Here is a 16,349-nt window from a genome sequence, read left to right on the forward strand (position 1 = left end):
GATGCGGGGCCTGATCCCAGGACCCTGGGACCATGACCTGAACCGAAGGCAGACACTTAACGACTGAGCCACCCAGGCTCCCCGCTTTAATCTGCTCTTTAGCGCTGGCCTCGACTGTCAAATATACCATATATTTTGCTTATCTTGCTTATCACCCACTTCATCCACTGCCATGAGAGCTCCACAGGGCAGGGATCTCTGTTGATTTGGTTCACTGCTGTCCCCTCATGACTTGGAAAATGCCAGCTCAGATGTGGCACTCAATAAAGGTTTATGGAATGAAAGTTGTTGACTAGCAGACTAGAAGCTCTTGGGTCCACTTTAAAAGGGACTTGGAGATTAAAGGGCTGCCTAACACCTTTGGGTACCTCATACAGGGGAGTCCTGGATTATGTAGAGATCTATCTGAACACAGACCCACAGAGGGGAGGGGATGTATAATTATATGGAGGCCCATATGAAGATGGAGGAACCCTATGATGGGCATAGAGAATATTCAGGGGTCTAAAAAAATACACAGGGACCTGAGGGAGGGGGTTCTGGAAGTTTCTCTGTAGGAGCATTGAGGATCCTAAATGAAGGTGTGGGACCAAGATGATCTGAGAAAGTGCACCATGGGCTGTGGGTGGATATGGATTCCCCTGAAGCTAGTGGGACAAAGAGGCTTGGAGGCCTGGGGAAGCAGGTTTGAGTCTTGGTTCGGCAACTCCCAAATTCTTTCACTTGCTCTGCTTGTCACCCTCTTTCTCTGTCCCCATGTTCCCCAGCTTGTGCCCTGCACCTGTATGTACACCACTGTTCTCTTAAGGTCCCCCCTCGCCATAGCCCACTCTCTCTGCATCTCTCTTTCTCTCTCCCTCCACCTGTCTGTTCTTCCTGCCCCCATCCCTTTCCATCTCTCTCCCATTTTTCTCTCTGACCCTCCGACCTTCTGTCTGTCCTTCTTGTCCCTGTGCCTCACTTACCTCCACATCGTTCCCTCCCTGTCCCTGTCTCTCTGTTCTTCCCCATTTCTCTCCCCCACCTCCCTGTCTCTTTCCCCTCACCTGTGTCTCTCCCCCTTGCCTTCTCTCCCCTTCCCCTTCACATCTGCGTTTCTGTACATCTCTCTCCATCTTTCTGGCTGCCTCTTTCCCTCTTTTTTCCCTCCTCTCTGCCTCTCCGCGTCCGACTCTCTCCAGCCGGGGCCCTTCCTACGACTCTATCCCATCTCCCTATCTGTGTCTCCTGCTCTTCAACCCGTTCTGCTCTCCTGTCTCTGCCCACCTCTGCCCGACTCCCTGCCGCCAGCGCGGTCTCTGGTTGTCTCCATCTCTCTAGTCAGCTGCGCTTGTCCCCGTCTCTATGTCAGACTTCCTCTCCCTTTGTGTAGCTCCATCTCGGTCCCCGTCTCTTTGCTCCGCATCTCTCTCCCTCGCCATCCCTCCATCCTCTCTCCTCCTGCATCCCTCCATCCCTCCGTGCACCCTCCCACCTCCTCTCCATCCCTCCGGCGCCCAGGCCCGCCCCCTGCCCCCGCTCCCCCTCCCCCCTCCGAAAGGGTTAACTTTGGGGAAGGGCCCGGAGTCCCCGGATGGTGATGTCAGCGTGCCGGAGAGAAAGGACGAGGTGGCGGGGGGAGGCGGAGAGGAGGAGGAGGCGGAGGAGAGAGGGCGCGTGGGGGGGCGGGGGGGATCTCGGCCTGCAGCATCCGCCGGCCCGCACCTCAGACCCCCCCCGACGGGGGGAGGCGCAGGAAGGGGGGGGCCGGCCAGAGACGGGCTGGGGAGGGGGGGCCGCGCAGCCCCCCCGGGCCATGCTGACTCCCGGGGCCTGACCCCCCGGGCCAGCCCCCCCTCCCCTAGCTCCGCGGCCCGCCGACTGGGGGGGCCCAGCCCAGCCCCCTGGGGACCCCCGGAGAGGTGGGGGGCAGCCGGGGGGGCCGGGACGGAGCTGTCGCCGGCCCCCACCGGAGGGACGGGGCGACCTGCCGCAGGGGGGGCGGCCGGGGGGCCGGTCGGACCGGGACCAAGGGCACCATGTCGTCCGGGGCCAAGGAGGGGGGCGGGGGCTCCCCCGCCTACCACCTCCCGCACCCACACCCACACCCACCCCAGCACGCCCAATATGTGGGCCCCTATCGGCTGGAGAAGACGCTGGGCAAAGGACAGACAGGTGAGTCAGGGGAGGGGACACCTGGGGTAGGGGCAGGAGAGCTCGGGGGCAGAAGGCGGGACTCATGGGTATTCAAAGGGCAGGGGCTGATTGCCCAGACCCCGGGGTCCCTCACAGAGAAGGGACTTGGGGTCCAGTGTGCTGGGTCCCCAGGATGGAGGGGGCTGGGGGTTTGGACTCCTGGGGGGAGGTGCTGAGGCCCAAAGGCTCCCACCTCACGGGGGCAGAAGTTGGAGGGGCTCCAGGGCCTCGGTGGGGAAGGGAGGCCGGCCTGCAGCAGGGGATCAGCCGGCACTGGGAGCTGAGGTCCTTGCTGCAGTATGCCGCGGGATGGGGGTGCACTCTGGGCAGCCGCTTCCCTCTGCACTGCTCTCTGGCTGAGGAGGCCCTCAGGCTCTCCTGGCAGGCTGTCCGGGTGACCAGCAGTGAGGCTAGGGTGATGAGGTCTGCAGCATTCTCCCCCTTCTCCAGCATGCAGGCTCAGTATGGGGAACAGGAACGGAAGGTGGAAAGGTGGATCTGAGAGTCAAATCTCCCAGGAGTGGTTGTGGAATCAGGGGTCATCCTTTGGCTGTTGCTAAACCCTGGCTCCAGCCGTGGCCTCTTTCCTGCCAGGTGGAGGGTGGGTGGGTGTGAAGCAGGATCTGCACACCCGTGTCCTAGGCAGGAGGTCCAGGGGTGGGCCCAGGATCTCTTGTGAAGCTGAGGGCATGAGGGAAGGGGAGAGGCTCAGACCTCAAGATCCTAGTGGTAGGAGTGTGAAGGTGTCACTGACCTGAATTCCTGAGTTATGGGGGAGGAAGGGACCATGGGGCCTGGATGCCTGGGTCTGAGGGAGGAGGGGCTGGGGGCCGTACTCCAGGCTCTGTGGCTTTGGGGCTTACCCTTGGGAAGTGGGCATACTCTTGGGGTTTGCATGCTCCCAACTACAGCTGCTATTAAAAGCAGATCAAGAAGGGGATTAAAAGGTCAGGATTTAGGAGGAGGCGGAGGGGGATGGTCCGGGAGGGGGGCAAACGTGAAAGTATATTCCTTGGGAGACATGGAGTCTCCAGAAGATTGAAGGGCAGAGAATTCAAGGAAGCGATGGGTTGAAAGAGAGGTTGAAGGTGGCAGTCGGGGAGACAACATGATGGAGACACGGTGAGGAAAGATTCTGTGGAGAGATGGACTTGAAGGGTCACACCAGAAGGACAGAGAATCTGGGTGAGAACCAGGGGTGGCTGTGGAGGTGATGGCAGGCGGAGGGATGGACAATCAGAAGGGACAGAACAGGGGCATGTGCCTGGCTCAGTCAGTAGAGCACACGACTCTTGGTCTTGGGGTTGTGAGTTCGAGCCCCACGTGGGTGTAGAAATTACCTAAGAGGGGAAAAAATAAAGAAGGAACAGAACAGAATGTCCATGTCTACGGGCAACAGGAAGAAGAGAGTGTTTCATGGGAATGTAGTTGTCAGAGCCCTCAGCTCGGGTCAGGGTGATTCAGGCCACTGTCAAACAGCCAGCAGGGAAAGGAGGAGGAAAGTGGGGAGTAAGGGGGACTTAGGAGCCAGAGGCTGGGAGAGTGCTCTGGGAGCACACCCCACATTTTCAGTCCTGCTTCCTCAGGGCTGGTTAAACTCGGGGTCCACTGCATCACTGGCCAGAAGGTTGCCATCAAGATCGTGAACCGGGAGAAGCTGTCTGAGTCGGTGCTGATGAAGGTGTGTGTGCACTGGGGCAGGGTGTCCCTTTGGGGCTGGGGGGGGACGAGGGAGGCCATGCTGACCTCCATTCCTGTGTCTCCCGCTGACCCCCAGGTGGAGCGGGAGATCGCCATCCTGAAGCTCATTGAACACCCACACGTCCTCAAGCTGCACGATGTCTACGAGAACAAGAAATATTTGTAGGTATTTATAGACACCCAGCCCCCCATGCACCCCCACCCCAAGTTCCTAGGGTGGGACCTTTCTGGAAACAAGGCCTGGAGGGGCCTGGAGAAACTTAAGCTCTCCTGGCTGGAGCCACTGAAGGGCCAGTCAGTCCCTTCGCTCCTGCACAGAACACCCTCCCCCACACACATACACGCACACATAATCCTCCTTGTTCCCGCACTGACTGGCCTGACCTGGCCTGACACTAAGGGCCAAATGTGCCCTAGCAACAGGACAGCCAAGTGTCAGCCATCCTGGTGGGGGACAGAGGTCCATCCTGGCCCTTCTTCCCCAGCCCCAGGCCCACGCCCTGCTGCACTGCAGGGCACACTCTCTACTAGATAATCCAGATGTCCTCAACTGGACCCAACTTGCTAAGGGCAGCTCCCCACCCTGCTCCTCTTTGCTGAGGCAATGGGGGCTTAGCAAAGCCTGAGGCTCAGTGAATCCTGCTTCTTCCTAAACCTACCCCCAACCTCTTGGAGCATTGCAGGCCCCCCCCCTCCTCCCACATAACTCTGGGTGCTATGATGGACACCCCAACAATGGCCTTCTATAGGAGTTCCCAGTCTGTATCTCAAAGTTGATTACCCCCCAGGAAGATGGGAGTGGAGTCCAGCTGCCCAGGGTACATACAATAGGCCTTTGTCTGGACTCTGGTGACCCAAGGGACAGCTGGGCTGGGCAGTGGGTGAGGGGACAGACCCGTGCCCCCACCCCCGGATGAACTGACTCCAGGACCCATCAGATGCTGGGGAGGGTTTCCCCAGGCAGTAAGAGGCCCGGTCCCAGGTGCTCATGGGAATTGTAGTCCTCAGGCTTCCCCAGGTGTGGCGGCAGGGAGGGGCTTTGTCACCATCTGGTGGAGCTATCACTCCCACTCCTCCACCTAGGTAGGCATAGGGGGTGGCCCATGGGAGTTTGGGCTTCACAGAGAACTATCAGCTTTCCAAGAGCTCATAGAAATTGCGCTTTTGTTCCCAGGGGCTGATGGGAATCAGTTTTAGCCTCCTGGGGCCTGATGGGATTTGGAGTCTTAAGGATCCAGGTGGCTGATGGGAATTAGGAGTCTGTGTCCCAGAGGCTTATGGGAGTTGGGAATTTTAAACCTCTCAGGAGCTGATGGGACTTGTAGTTTTTTATCTCATGGTTGTTGACTTAGGTTGGTGCACACTGCAATTGTTATTGCCAGGAATTAATGAGAATTTGAGTTTCTTCATCCCTGAGGCTTACAGGAATGAGAGGCTTGGCTTTCCAGAAACTAATGGGAGTAGGGGAGGGGGAGGTGTCTTTATTTCTCAGGGTCCTGTGAGAATTGAGGTGTTTCTGTCCTCCAGGTGCTAACGGAGTTATCTTATCTCCTGAAATAACTAGGAGTCAAAGTATTGATACTCCTAAATTTGCCGTGGGAGTCTGCTGCCCAGAGCTGAGAGAAATTGAGTTTTGGGTTCCCAGAGGCTGATGGGAATTGGAGTCTCTTTTGCTCAGGGACTCATGGGAATTGGAGTCTTCTCCTCCTCCCAGGGACTCGTGGGCATTGGGAGTCTCCTCCTCCCAGGGACCCGTAGGAATTGGGATTCTCTGCTTCCAGGGGCCAGTGGGATTGAGGTCTTGTGCGGGGGTCCAGGGGATTTTGAAAGAGAGACCAGGCTCTTTGGTCCTCCACATGCCCCTTCCAGCCCTCTGCCCCCTCCACGTCCCCCAGGTACCTGGTTCTGGAGCACGTCTCTGGAGGTGAGCTGTTTGACTACCTAGTAAAGAAGGGGAGACTGACGCCCAAGGAGGCCCGGAAGTTCTTCCGCCAGATAGTATCGGCGCTGGACTTCTGCCATAGCTACTCCATCTGGTGAGGGGGCAGCTGGAGGGGAGGCCGGGATGAGCACTGCCCACAAGGCTCACTGGAAGCCAGTGTGGTGCAGCCCCCAAATAAATCTTTATTCCTTTTTAAAAATTGAGATAAAACTCATGTCTCATAAAATTCACCCTTTTAAAGTATACAATTCAGCAGTTTTTAGTACATCCAGTGTTGCGCATCGCTGCTATGTAATTGTAGAACATTCTCCTCACCCCCGAAATCATCACCTCGTACCCATGAAGCAAGCAGTCACCCCTCCAGCCCCCCTGCCCCCAGCCTCTGACGACCACCAATCTGCTTTCCGTCTCCATGGATTTGCCCATTCTGGACATTTCATATAAATGGAATCATTCTATATGTGGTCTTCTCTGTCTGGCTTCTTTAACTCAGCAGAATGTTTTCAGGGTTCATCCATGTTGTAGCATGTGTCGGTATTTCCTTCCTTTTCGTGGCTGAATAATACTCCATTGTGTGGCTGCGCCGTATCTCATCTATCCATTCCCCAGTTGATGGACACTTTAGTTGTTTCTCCTTTTTGGCTCTCGTAAATAATATGGACATGGGAACAATCAAGTACAAGTTTTGGTGTGTGCCTGCGTTTTCGATTCTCGGGTATATCCCTGGGGGTGGAATTGTCAGGTCATGTGGGAACTCTGCTTAGCCTTTTGAGGAAGCGCCAGACCATTTTCCAAAGCAGCCGTACCCTTCACCATCCCCGCCAGCAGTCCACAAGGGTTCCAATCTCTGTACATCCTTGCCAACACTTGTTATCATTTGACTTTTTGATTATAGCCATCCTAGTGGGTATGAAGTAGCATCTCATTATTGTGGTTTTGATTTGCATTTCCCTGATGACTAATGATGTAGAACATCTTTTCATGTGCTTATTGGCCGTTTGTTTATCTTCCTTGGAAAAATGTCTGTTCAGATCCTTTGCCCATTTTTTATTGAGTTGTCTTTTTATTATTGAGTTGTAAGAGTTCTTTATTCTAGGAACAAGAGATAGCTCTAGGAATAACCCCTAAGAGTTCTTTTTTTAAATCTTTTTTTTTTAAAGATTTTTTTAATTTATTTATTTGAGACAGAGAGAATGAGAGAGAGAGAGCATGAGAGGGGGGAGGGTCAGAGGCAGAAGCAGGCTCCCCGCCGAGCAGGGAGCCCGATGCGGGACTCGATCCAGGGACTCCAGGATCATGACCTGAGCCGAAGGCAGTCGCTTAACCAACTGAGCCACCCAGGCGCCCAAGAGTTCTTTTTTTAAATATTTTATTTATTTATTTGTCAGAGAGAGCACAAGTAGGGGCAGAGGCAGGAGGAGGGAGAAGCAGGCTCCCCGCTTGAGCAAGGATCCCAACGCGTCGCTCGATTCCAGGACCCTGGGATCATGACCTGAGCCAAAGGCAGATGCTTAACCAACTGAGCCTCCCAGGCATTTCCTAAGAGTTCTTTATTCAAATCTTTTATTAACTGTATATTTTTCAAGTATTTTCTTCCAGTCTGTGACATACTTTTGAGTTTTAATTGTTTTTTAATTTTTTTAAAGTTTTTTATTTAAGTAATCTCTACACCCAACATGGAGCTCGAACTTATGACCCTGAGATCAAGAGTCACAGACTCGGGGCACCTGGGTGGCTCAGTTGGTTAAGTGTCTGACTTTGGCTCAGGTCATGATCTTGGGGCGCTGGAATGGAGCCCCGCATGGGGCTCTGCACCCAGTGGGGAGTCTGCTTGTTCCTGTACCCCTCCCCCCACTCGTGCTATCTCTCTCTCTCTCAAATAAATAAAATTTCTAAAAGGGGCGGGGAAGAGTTGCATGCTCTCCTGACTGAGCTAGCCAGGCTCCCCGCTTTTTTTTATAGCAATGTCTTGTGAAAAGCAAGTTTTAAATTTTGATAAATTCAAGTTTATATCTTCTTCTTTTTTTTTTTTTTAACAATTTATGCCTTTTCTGCCCTATCTATAAATCTTTGCCCAGCTCAAGGTCCCTAAGGCTTCCTCCTACATTTTCTTCTTGAAATTATATAGTTTTAGCTCTTGCATTTTGGCCTGGGATACATTTCTTTCTTTTTTTTTTTTTTTAAAGATTTTATTTATTATTTGACAGAGAGAGACACAGTGAGAGAGGGAACACAAGCAGGGGGAGTGGGAGAGGGAGGAGCAGGCTTCCCCGCGGTGCAGGGAGCCCGATGTGGGGCTCGATCCTAGGACCCTGGGATCACGACCTGAGCCAAAGGCAGACGCTTAACGACTGAGCCACCCAGGCGCCCCGGCCTGGGATACATTTCAAATTAATTTTTGTCTGTGATGGGAGGCAAGGGTTGAGGTTCATTTTTTTGTTTGTTTTGTTTTGTTTTTTGTTTTCTGGCATGTGAATGTCCATATGAAAAGATTGTCCTTTCCTCACTGAATGGCCTTCAGCTCGTCTTTCAGCCTCATTTGCTTGCGCCCCTTCCCCCTCTGGGATGGGGATTGGAGCTGGGGTGGGTGTCAGGGTGGAGGGGCTCCAAGGTGGGGATAAAGCTTGGTGATGGAAAGGCAACCCATTTAAATTGTCAACACCTCCCTATTTACACGACCCAGTCAAAACCCTGACATTACAAGCGCTGACCTCTAGGGGGCAATAGTCAACATATTTAACAACAAGTATGACCCAGTTACTGACCACTTCCAACAGAAACTGTAGAATCCTCAGGCCCCACCTCCCCCCAGACATCAACCCTTAGAACTTGAGGAGTTTTGCTCCAGGGGAGAGGGCTGGTGTCTCCAGGGAGGGACCAGTGACTAGCTTGGGGTGACCATATTCTTATTATTCAGTATGGAAGTATTTCAGTATTTCAGTAGCTCAACATTAGCCCTCTTACTTCCTTGGTACATATTCAAATATTTGTGAATAAAATGATACACTGTCTGGGGCCTCCTACGAAATAATCCAGCGGAGGAAGGAAAGAGTATGTATGGGTAGAGAGGAAGGAAGACTTGCCCTGAGTTGATACAGGTGAGGCTGGGGGGTGGGTACTTGGGGCTTCCTTATATTCTTCTCACTACTTGGGAGCATGTTTGAAATTGTCCATAATAGTTTCCAGAAGTGCCCGCCTCTGAGAGATAGCAAATGGGGCCTCAGCCTCCAGGAGGAGGGCAGAGGCCTGAGCCCCACCTGCCTGTCTCAGCCACAGAGACCTGAAGCCCGAGAACCTGCTTTTGGATGAGAAAAACAACATCCGCATCGCAGACTTTGGCATGGCGTCCCTGCAGGTGGGGGACAGCCTCCTGGAGACCAGCTGTGGGTGAGTGGGGGCCTGGCCTCCGTAGTCCCAGGGAGGGGGCGAGAAGCCCACCAGAGGCTCACACCACCTCTCTCCCGCAGGTCCCCCCACTATGCGTGTCCGGAGGTGATTAAGGTGAGTGAGCAGGTGGAGAGGAGGGAGGAGTGGGGGGAGGATGGTGGAGAGACCCTGTCATGGCTGGGCCTTCTCCTTTCCAGGGGGAGAAGTATGACGGCCGCCGGGCAGATATGTGGAGCTGTGGAGTCATTCTCTTTGCCCTGCTTGTGGTAAGGGGCCCCTCACCTCTCCTGCCCCATTTTCTAGAACAGTCCTGCCTGGTGGGAGCACAGAACATTAAGTTCCATCTTTCCCTCAGGGGTTGTCTTCCAAATATTTAACTGGTATCAGGAAGGTGGGAAGTATGAACCAACAGACCAAGATCCTGGAGCACCCTCCCCCCTGCCCCTACCTCTGTGCCCAGAGCTAACCATTGAGTCACAGCACTGTGAGCTAGTCCAGGGTGTCCCAGAAAGAGACGGGGCAGCCAGGAGCCCTTGGGCGGCTTGGGACAGTGGCTGTTCTAGGGTGTTTGTTGCAATATGGTAATAACAAGTATAATCAGACCAGGCCTGTCAGCCCGGCTCTTCCCCCAGGGCCTTTGCACCTGCTCTTCTCTGCCTAGAACGCTCTTCCATCCCTACCAGTCCCGTTGCTCATCTAGTTCACACCTAGACTTCTCTTCACTCCCACTTCTCCCCCCACCCCTCACGAGGTCAGACCTTCTGGGGCGAGGCTCTGTCCTTCCTGGTGACTATCAGAGTTGCCATTGTGCGTTGAGTTGTGCGGTTTCTCCTTCCCTTCTAAATCATCAGCTCCCAGAATTCAGGGCTTTTGTCTTTGTGTGTTTTATTCTGTTGGGTCACCATCGTGACCCGAGTTGGCATGTAGTCAGCCCTCCTTAACAGTGGCACGAATAAATTGGTGGTTTACTCTGTGCCAGGCACTGTTCCAAGCACATTACCTCATGCACTTCTCTTCAAAACCCTAGAGACGAAAAGTGACTGGCCCACAGGCACACTTCTGGACAGTGGCAGGGCTGGGATCAGTGTTTGGTCTCATCACCACTAGCCTGTGTGACACGGAGGGGACCGAGGCTGAACGGGTGCGCCTGGGGCTCGCACTACCCCAGGGAAGATTGACAAGAGAGACAGCGAGAGAGGGAACACAAGCAGGGGGAGTGGGAGAGGGAGAAGCAGGCTTCCCGCCAAGCAGGGAGCCTGATGTGGGACTCGATCCCAGGACCCTGGGACCATGACCTGAGCCGAAGGCAGTCGCTTAACCAACTGAGCCACCCAAGCGCCCCTGTTGGTGATTTTAAATCGTCCCGCCGCAGAGTGCCGTTGTGCGTTCCTAAGGACGGGAAGGTTGTTTTGTCCGTCACAGAGAAAATACCTGTGTTAGATAAGCTTCTTTCCAGCCTGAGTTCGAATGCTGCTGGCCATGTGTTCAATGTCAACAAATTGTCTGTCTTAGTCTGGTCTCCTATAACAAAGGTAGATGGGGCAGCGTGAACTTACTTCTCACTGTTCTGGAGGCTGGGAAGTGTAGAATCCAGGTGCCAGGCTGACAACAAACACTCGGCCACATTGAATGAGACAGACAAGCGGAAGTCACATCCAGGCTTCCTGGCCCTAGACCAGCATTGTGGGGTGCCCCTTTCCTCCTCTCCCCTACACCCTGCATCCTCTGTCCAGAGGCCTCTGACACCAGGGGCAACACCTGGAAAAGCCCTCAGAGACTCATGCTGTCACCCCTGCAAGTCTTTGTCCAGCATCATCTCCTCCGAGACCCCTTCCCCGACTCCCTTGCTAGACCCGGCTCCCCTCTCTCGCTACCTGCTCGCTCTGCTCGTGTTTCCTCATCGCACGGACTCCCACCTGTCTCATTCCATGTGTCCCTTTGTTGTTCGCTTGCCCTCCCACTACTCATCCAACAGCCACTGCTTATTAATCCGTGTGTGCCAGGCACTGTTCTGGACAAAGCTCCGTGGGGCCAGGGGCCTGCTGTCCCCTGCTCCATCCCTCGCGGCCAGATCAGAACCTGGGACATAGCAGGGTGTCTGCCTCATGACATGGCTGCTAAAGTTCATTCACTCACTGGTCTCACAATCTAGGGTGTGAGCTGTAGGAGGGCGAGGGCTTGTTTTGTCTGTTATGAGAGCCCTGACCCAAAACGGATGCTCACCTTTTGTTGAACGAACGCGTGAGGATTACCCCTCCTGAAACTGGTCTGGGGAGAAACCTGTTTTTAAGATGCAGCCTCAAGCTGCAACCCCAGCCTCTTAAGCCCTGGAGCCTGACTTGTCTGTTGCCAAATCCTTGCTCTGCCACTTACCAGCTCAGAGGCCTTGGGCAAATTGCTGGACAGCTCCATGCCTCAGTCTCCCCCATGTGAAGTGGGATAATAATAGTCCCCTGCCTCCCAGTGCTTGTGGCAAGGACTAAATGTGCTGATTTGTCAAGTGCTTAGGCTCTCGCCTGGAACATCCCAAGCTCTATGTAAGGGGTCCTGTTATTTCTCACTCAGGGGGCTCTGCCCTTTGATGATGACAATCTCCGTCAGCTGCTGGAGAAGGTGAAACGGGGCGTCTTCCATATGCCCCACTTCATCCCTCCAGACTGCCAGAGCCTCCTGAGAGGGATGATCGAAGTGGAGCCTGAGAAAAGGCTCAGTGTGAGTTGGGGGGGCGGTGGGTCATGAGGACAGAATCCCTAGAGGGGGCGCATGAGGCTGGATTTCCAGGACCTGGCTGTCAGTCCCCGGGGTCGCTGAATGAGCTCCAAACTGGGGAGGACCCCTACAGCAGGGGGGGGGGCACTGTGCATGCGGGCCATGTCCCAGGCCTGTCCCAGGCCTGTCCCCGGTAGTCGCGGGTCGAGGCGCTCAGTCGCCACTAGGGGAAGACCTAAGCTGTCATCCTGCCCCTGGTGGAGAGGAGGGGACACTGTTAGGGATCCCCAACGCCACCTCATCAACTTTCCTTGCGGCCTACTGTGTTCATACGACCTCATTTCTGCTTCTCTCCCACCCTCAGCTGGAGCAAATTCAGAAACATCCCTGGTACCTGTGAGTATGGGACAGCTGAGCACCTGGGTCCCTGGGGCAGAAAGGGAGGGGGCCCAAACATCAAGGGTCCCCGGCAGGAGAACCAGCTAGAGGGTGGGACACCAGGGTTCCTCAATGAAGAGGGGCTAGGGACTCAGATTTCTGGGTCCTAGGGGAAGAGGACACAGGCGGAGCAGGGGCTGGGAGCCGGGACTCCTGGGTTCCCAAGAGAGGAGCAGGTTGGGGCCCAGGACACCTGCGTCTCAGGTGGAGAGGGCTCGAATCCTGGACGCCCGGCCCGGTCCCCTGTAACGTTTCTCCCCCTCCCCAGGGGCGGGAAACACGAGCCAGACCCTTGCCTGGAGCCAGCCCCAGGCCGCCGGGTGGCCATGCGGAGCCTGCCATCGAACGGAGAGCTGGACCCCGACGTCCTGGAGAGCATGGCCTCGCTGGGCTGCTTCAGGGACCGCGAGCGGCTGCACCGCGAGCTGCGCAGCGAGGAGTAAGGCCCCCTGCCCCAACGCGCACCAGCGGTCCACGTCCCGCGAGCCGCCGCAGGGCCCCAGCCAGCCAGCAGAGGGCGCGCCCAGGCCCCGCGCACGCGCAGACTCCCTGGGGCGTGGCGCCCAGGTCGCTGGATGGGGCGTGGCTTAAAGTTCCCACGTGGAGCTGTCCCCGGAGGGACCACGAGGGGGCGGTAGGACCGGCGGAAAAAAGACAAGATGCTGCAGAGTATCGCCAGGCGCTGAGACAGACTTAGTGCCCCACGCAGTGCTTACAAGTAGTAAGTGCTCAGTTATTAGGTGTTACTACGGCTAAGTAAGGGTCAGATGTACGCCGACACAAAAAAGCTAGCCATGTTGATGCCTAGGAAGATGGACCCATGGACAGAGGTACTGGGTGTACCAAGTCCCCGAGAGCCACAGCTGCAGGGAGGGGGTGAGACCTCTGGAGCCCGACCCCTGACCGCAATCCCCTCCTACCCCCTCCCTTCCCTTCCCCATCAGGGAGAACCAAGAAAAGATGATCTACTATCTGCTTTTGGATCGGAAGGAGCGGTATCCCAGCTGTGAGGACCAGGACCTGCCTCCCCGGAATGACGTCGGTGAGAAGGCAGGGCTGGGGGTCCAGACCCCGGACTCCGAAGGGAGGAAGGGGCTGCAAGCCCGTAGCTTCTGTGTTTAGACCCCCACCCCCACCCCGCCCCGACTTGCTCCGTGGCCCTGTCAAAAGTCTGCACTCCGGGCCTCCGTTCCCCCACGGGCACCAGTGCCACACACTGCTGCGCGAAGCCGGCTTCTGATGGGGCTGAAACTCTCCGCCCTCAGACCCCCCTCGGAAACGTGTGGATTCCCCCATGCTGAGCCGTCACGGGAAGCGGCGGCCAGAGCGGAAGTCCATGGAAGTTCTGAGCATCACGGATGCTGGGGGCGGCGGCTCCCCCGTGCCCACCCGACGCGCCCTGGAGATGGCCCAGCACAGTCAGAGGTGGGAGCCGCCGCCCCTCCCGCGGACCCACAGTGTGGGTGGGGAGGGGGTTCGGGGTTCTAGCCCCAGCTCCACCGCAGTGGCCCCTCTCCGGGCCTCAAGTCCGCATCGCAAAGGCGTGTGGAAGGGAGAGGACATCTGCGCCTTGTGAAACCCACACACCTGATTAAAAATCATCATCATCATCATCATCATCATCATCATCATCGTCTCTCCTGGAAACAGATCCCGCAGTGTCAGTGGAGCCTCCACCGGTCTGTCCTCCAGCCCTCTCAGCAGCCCAAGGGTAAGCCCCAAGTCATTAGGAAGGGGTAAGGGGGTGAAGACGCTGGAGCCGAGATAGAGCAGCAGGAACTACAACTCCCATGAAGTCTTGAGGCATTGCCTCTCTGTCCCTAAAGGGCCCCCAACCCTAAGGCCGCATAAGTATTTTAGTACATTGGGCATTTCCACCTCCGATAGGATTGGGGTTTTAGTGTGTTTCAAGGGTTCGTTTATGCGCGGAACAAAAGCTAATTGAGCGCCTACTGTGTACCAGTCACTGTGCTACAGCAGTGAACATGATAGAAAAAGTCTCTGTCCCCCTAACGATGTGGGTTGGGAGGGGGGAAAAAAAAAAAAATCACTGGACTACAAGTTCCAGCATGCGTCGGGACCCACCTCCGTGAGTATGTGCGAATGGGGTTCCTAGAGGCTCCTGGGAGTTGTAGTTCGCCATCTCACCCTTCTCCACTCTTCCACAGAGTCCTGTCTTTTCCTTCTCACCTGAGCCCGGGGCCGGAGATGAGGCTCGGGGCGGGGGCTCCCCCACTTCCAAAACGCAGACGCTGCCTTCTCGAGGCCCCAGGGGTGGGGGCGCCGGGGAGCAGCCCCCACCCCCCAGTGCCCGTTCCACGCCCCTGCCTGGTCCCCCAGGCTCCCCGCGCTCCTCTGGGGGTACCCCCTTGCATTCGCCCCTGCACACGCCCCGGGCCAGTCCCACTGGGACGCCGGGAACGACGCCACCCCCAAGCCCCGGCGGTGGAGTCGGGGGAGCCGCCTGGAGGAGTCGTCTCAACTCCATCCGCAACAGCTTCCTGGGCTCCCCTCGCTTTCACCGGCGCAAGATGCAGGGTACAGTGTCCCTGAGGGTGCAGGGGCTGGGGGCCCGGATTCCCACCTCCTGAGAGAAGATGGGGCTGGGAGTAGAAATTCAGGTGTTGGGGAGAGGGGGTGTGGCTTCCAGCGCTAGAGGAGGAGCCTCTGTGAAGGACACCTCCTTTCAGTGCCCTGGCTCATCTTCCCATTGGCTCATGACTAGCAAGTTCCACCCTCAGAGGACATGGCCTAACGGGTTGGCTAGCATCCCCAGAAGGACTACCGAGCAGCATGCCATTTGGGGTTTAGTTACTGGGAGGTGAATGGGCACCGGGATCTGGAACCTCTGGTTGGAGGGGACTGCTGGCCCGCGTGCTGGACCCCAGGATGATGGGCAAGTGTTGACCATACTCTCCCCTCCCTCCCCGCCCCCCAGTCCCCACTGCCGAGGAGATGTCCAGTTTGACGCCAGAGTCCTCTCCAGAGTGAGTCTGACAGGGAAGGGAAGTGAGAGGATGGGGGAAGGGTTTATTCCCTGAGCCCCGTCCTGACTCACCTTCTAACCATACCTTTTCACTCAGGTTGGCAAAACGCTCCTGGTTTGGGAACTTCATCTCCTTGGACAAAGAAGAACAAATATTCCTTGTGCTAAAGGACAAACCTCTCAGCAGCATCAAAGCGGACATCGTCCATGCCTTCCTGTCGGTGAGGGGCCTGGGTCTTACTGTGTCCTGGCCAGCACAGGACTACAAGTCCCAGCAGCCCCTGGGGTCCACTGCCTTCGCGCTGGCCTGACTGCCTCCTGAGGCTCATGGGTTCTGTAGTTTTCCGTTCAGAGTTGGGTTGGGTCACTGTAGGGGCGGGAGGTGGAGAGGTTTACTGTACCCTGGGGCCTGGAGGTGGTGCAACTCCCTAGAGTATTGGTGAGCTGCCCATTCCCCCATCACCAGGTCTGAGATTAGCAGACGGAACCACTTTTTCCACTGGGCCTTCTGGTTCTTGCTCTAGGAGCTAGTGGGACTTACAGGTTTTGAGACAGATATGGTAATGCCTGTGGAGGCAGAGAAGTTTGTATCATGTGATTCTGGAGCCTGGGGCTGACGCCTAGATGTGAAAGTCCCTGTTATCAGCCATTCCTCTGATACCGTTTAGAGTTGGACCCGAAAACTACAAGTCCCAGCAGGAAATGGGAACTCCGCCCGCCCCCGCCCCCGCCCCCCCGCTTTTCTGTTATTCTTTCCCCCCTGGTGGCTGATGGAACTTGTAGTTCCTTGGGCAAAGGTGGTCGTGGTTCTCCATTCCCTGGAATCACCCCCTCCTTTCGTCCCCCGCCTGTCTCAGATCCCCAGCCTGAGTCACAGTGTGCTGTCACAGACCAGCTTCAGGGCCGAGTACAAGGCCAGTGGCGGCCCCTCCGTCTTCCAGAAGCCCGTCCGATTCCAGGTGGACATCAGCTCCTCAGAGGGTCCAGAGCCTTCCCCACGACGGGACAGCA

At 56.1% G+C, this 16,349-nt stretch overlaps 1 protein-coding gene across 1 annotated transcript in view; it reads left to right on the forward strand.

Annotated features, from left to right (window-relative positions):
* The first annotated feature begins 1,906 nt into the window (after positions 1-1,906).
* Positions 1,907-16,349, forward strand: part of BRSK1 (BR serine/threonine kinase 1) — a 17,182-nt gene continuing 2,739 nt past the window's right edge. The window contains exons 1-17 of the mRNA XM_081807320.1: positions 1,907-2,154; positions 3,762-3,856; positions 3,953-4,038; positions 5,772-5,912; positions 9,089-9,205; positions 9,286-9,319; positions 9,403-9,471; positions 11,771-11,917; positions 12,279-12,310; positions 12,621-12,791; positions 13,297-13,394; positions 13,618-13,777; positions 14,003-14,063; positions 14,521-14,890; positions 15,291-15,339; positions 15,436-15,559; positions 16,196-16,346. Of these exons, the coding sequence (XP_081663446.1) occupies positions 2,019-2,154; positions 3,762-3,856; positions 3,953-4,038; positions 5,772-5,912; positions 9,089-9,205; positions 9,286-9,319; positions 9,403-9,471; positions 11,771-11,917; positions 12,279-12,310; positions 12,621-12,791; positions 13,297-13,394; positions 13,618-13,777; positions 14,003-14,063; positions 14,521-14,890; positions 15,291-15,339; positions 15,436-15,559; positions 16,196-16,346 (2,041 nt within the window). The 5' untranslated portion in view covers positions 1,907-2,018. The remainder of the gene's footprint in view (positions 2,155-3,761; positions 3,857-3,952; positions 4,039-5,771; positions 5,913-9,088; positions 9,206-9,285; positions 9,320-9,402; positions 9,472-11,770; positions 11,918-12,278; positions 12,311-12,620; positions 12,792-13,296; positions 13,395-13,617; positions 13,778-14,002; positions 14,064-14,520; positions 14,891-15,290; positions 15,340-15,435; positions 15,560-16,195; positions 16,347-16,349) is intronic.

Source organism: Leptonychotes weddellii, chromosome 16 (assembly GCF_054177405.1).
Source record: "Leptonychotes weddellii isolate Sample4059 chromosome 16, ASM5417740v2, whole genome shotgun sequence".
NCBI lineage: Eukaryota > Metazoa > Chordata > Mammalia > Carnivora > Phocidae > Leptonychotes > Leptonychotes weddellii.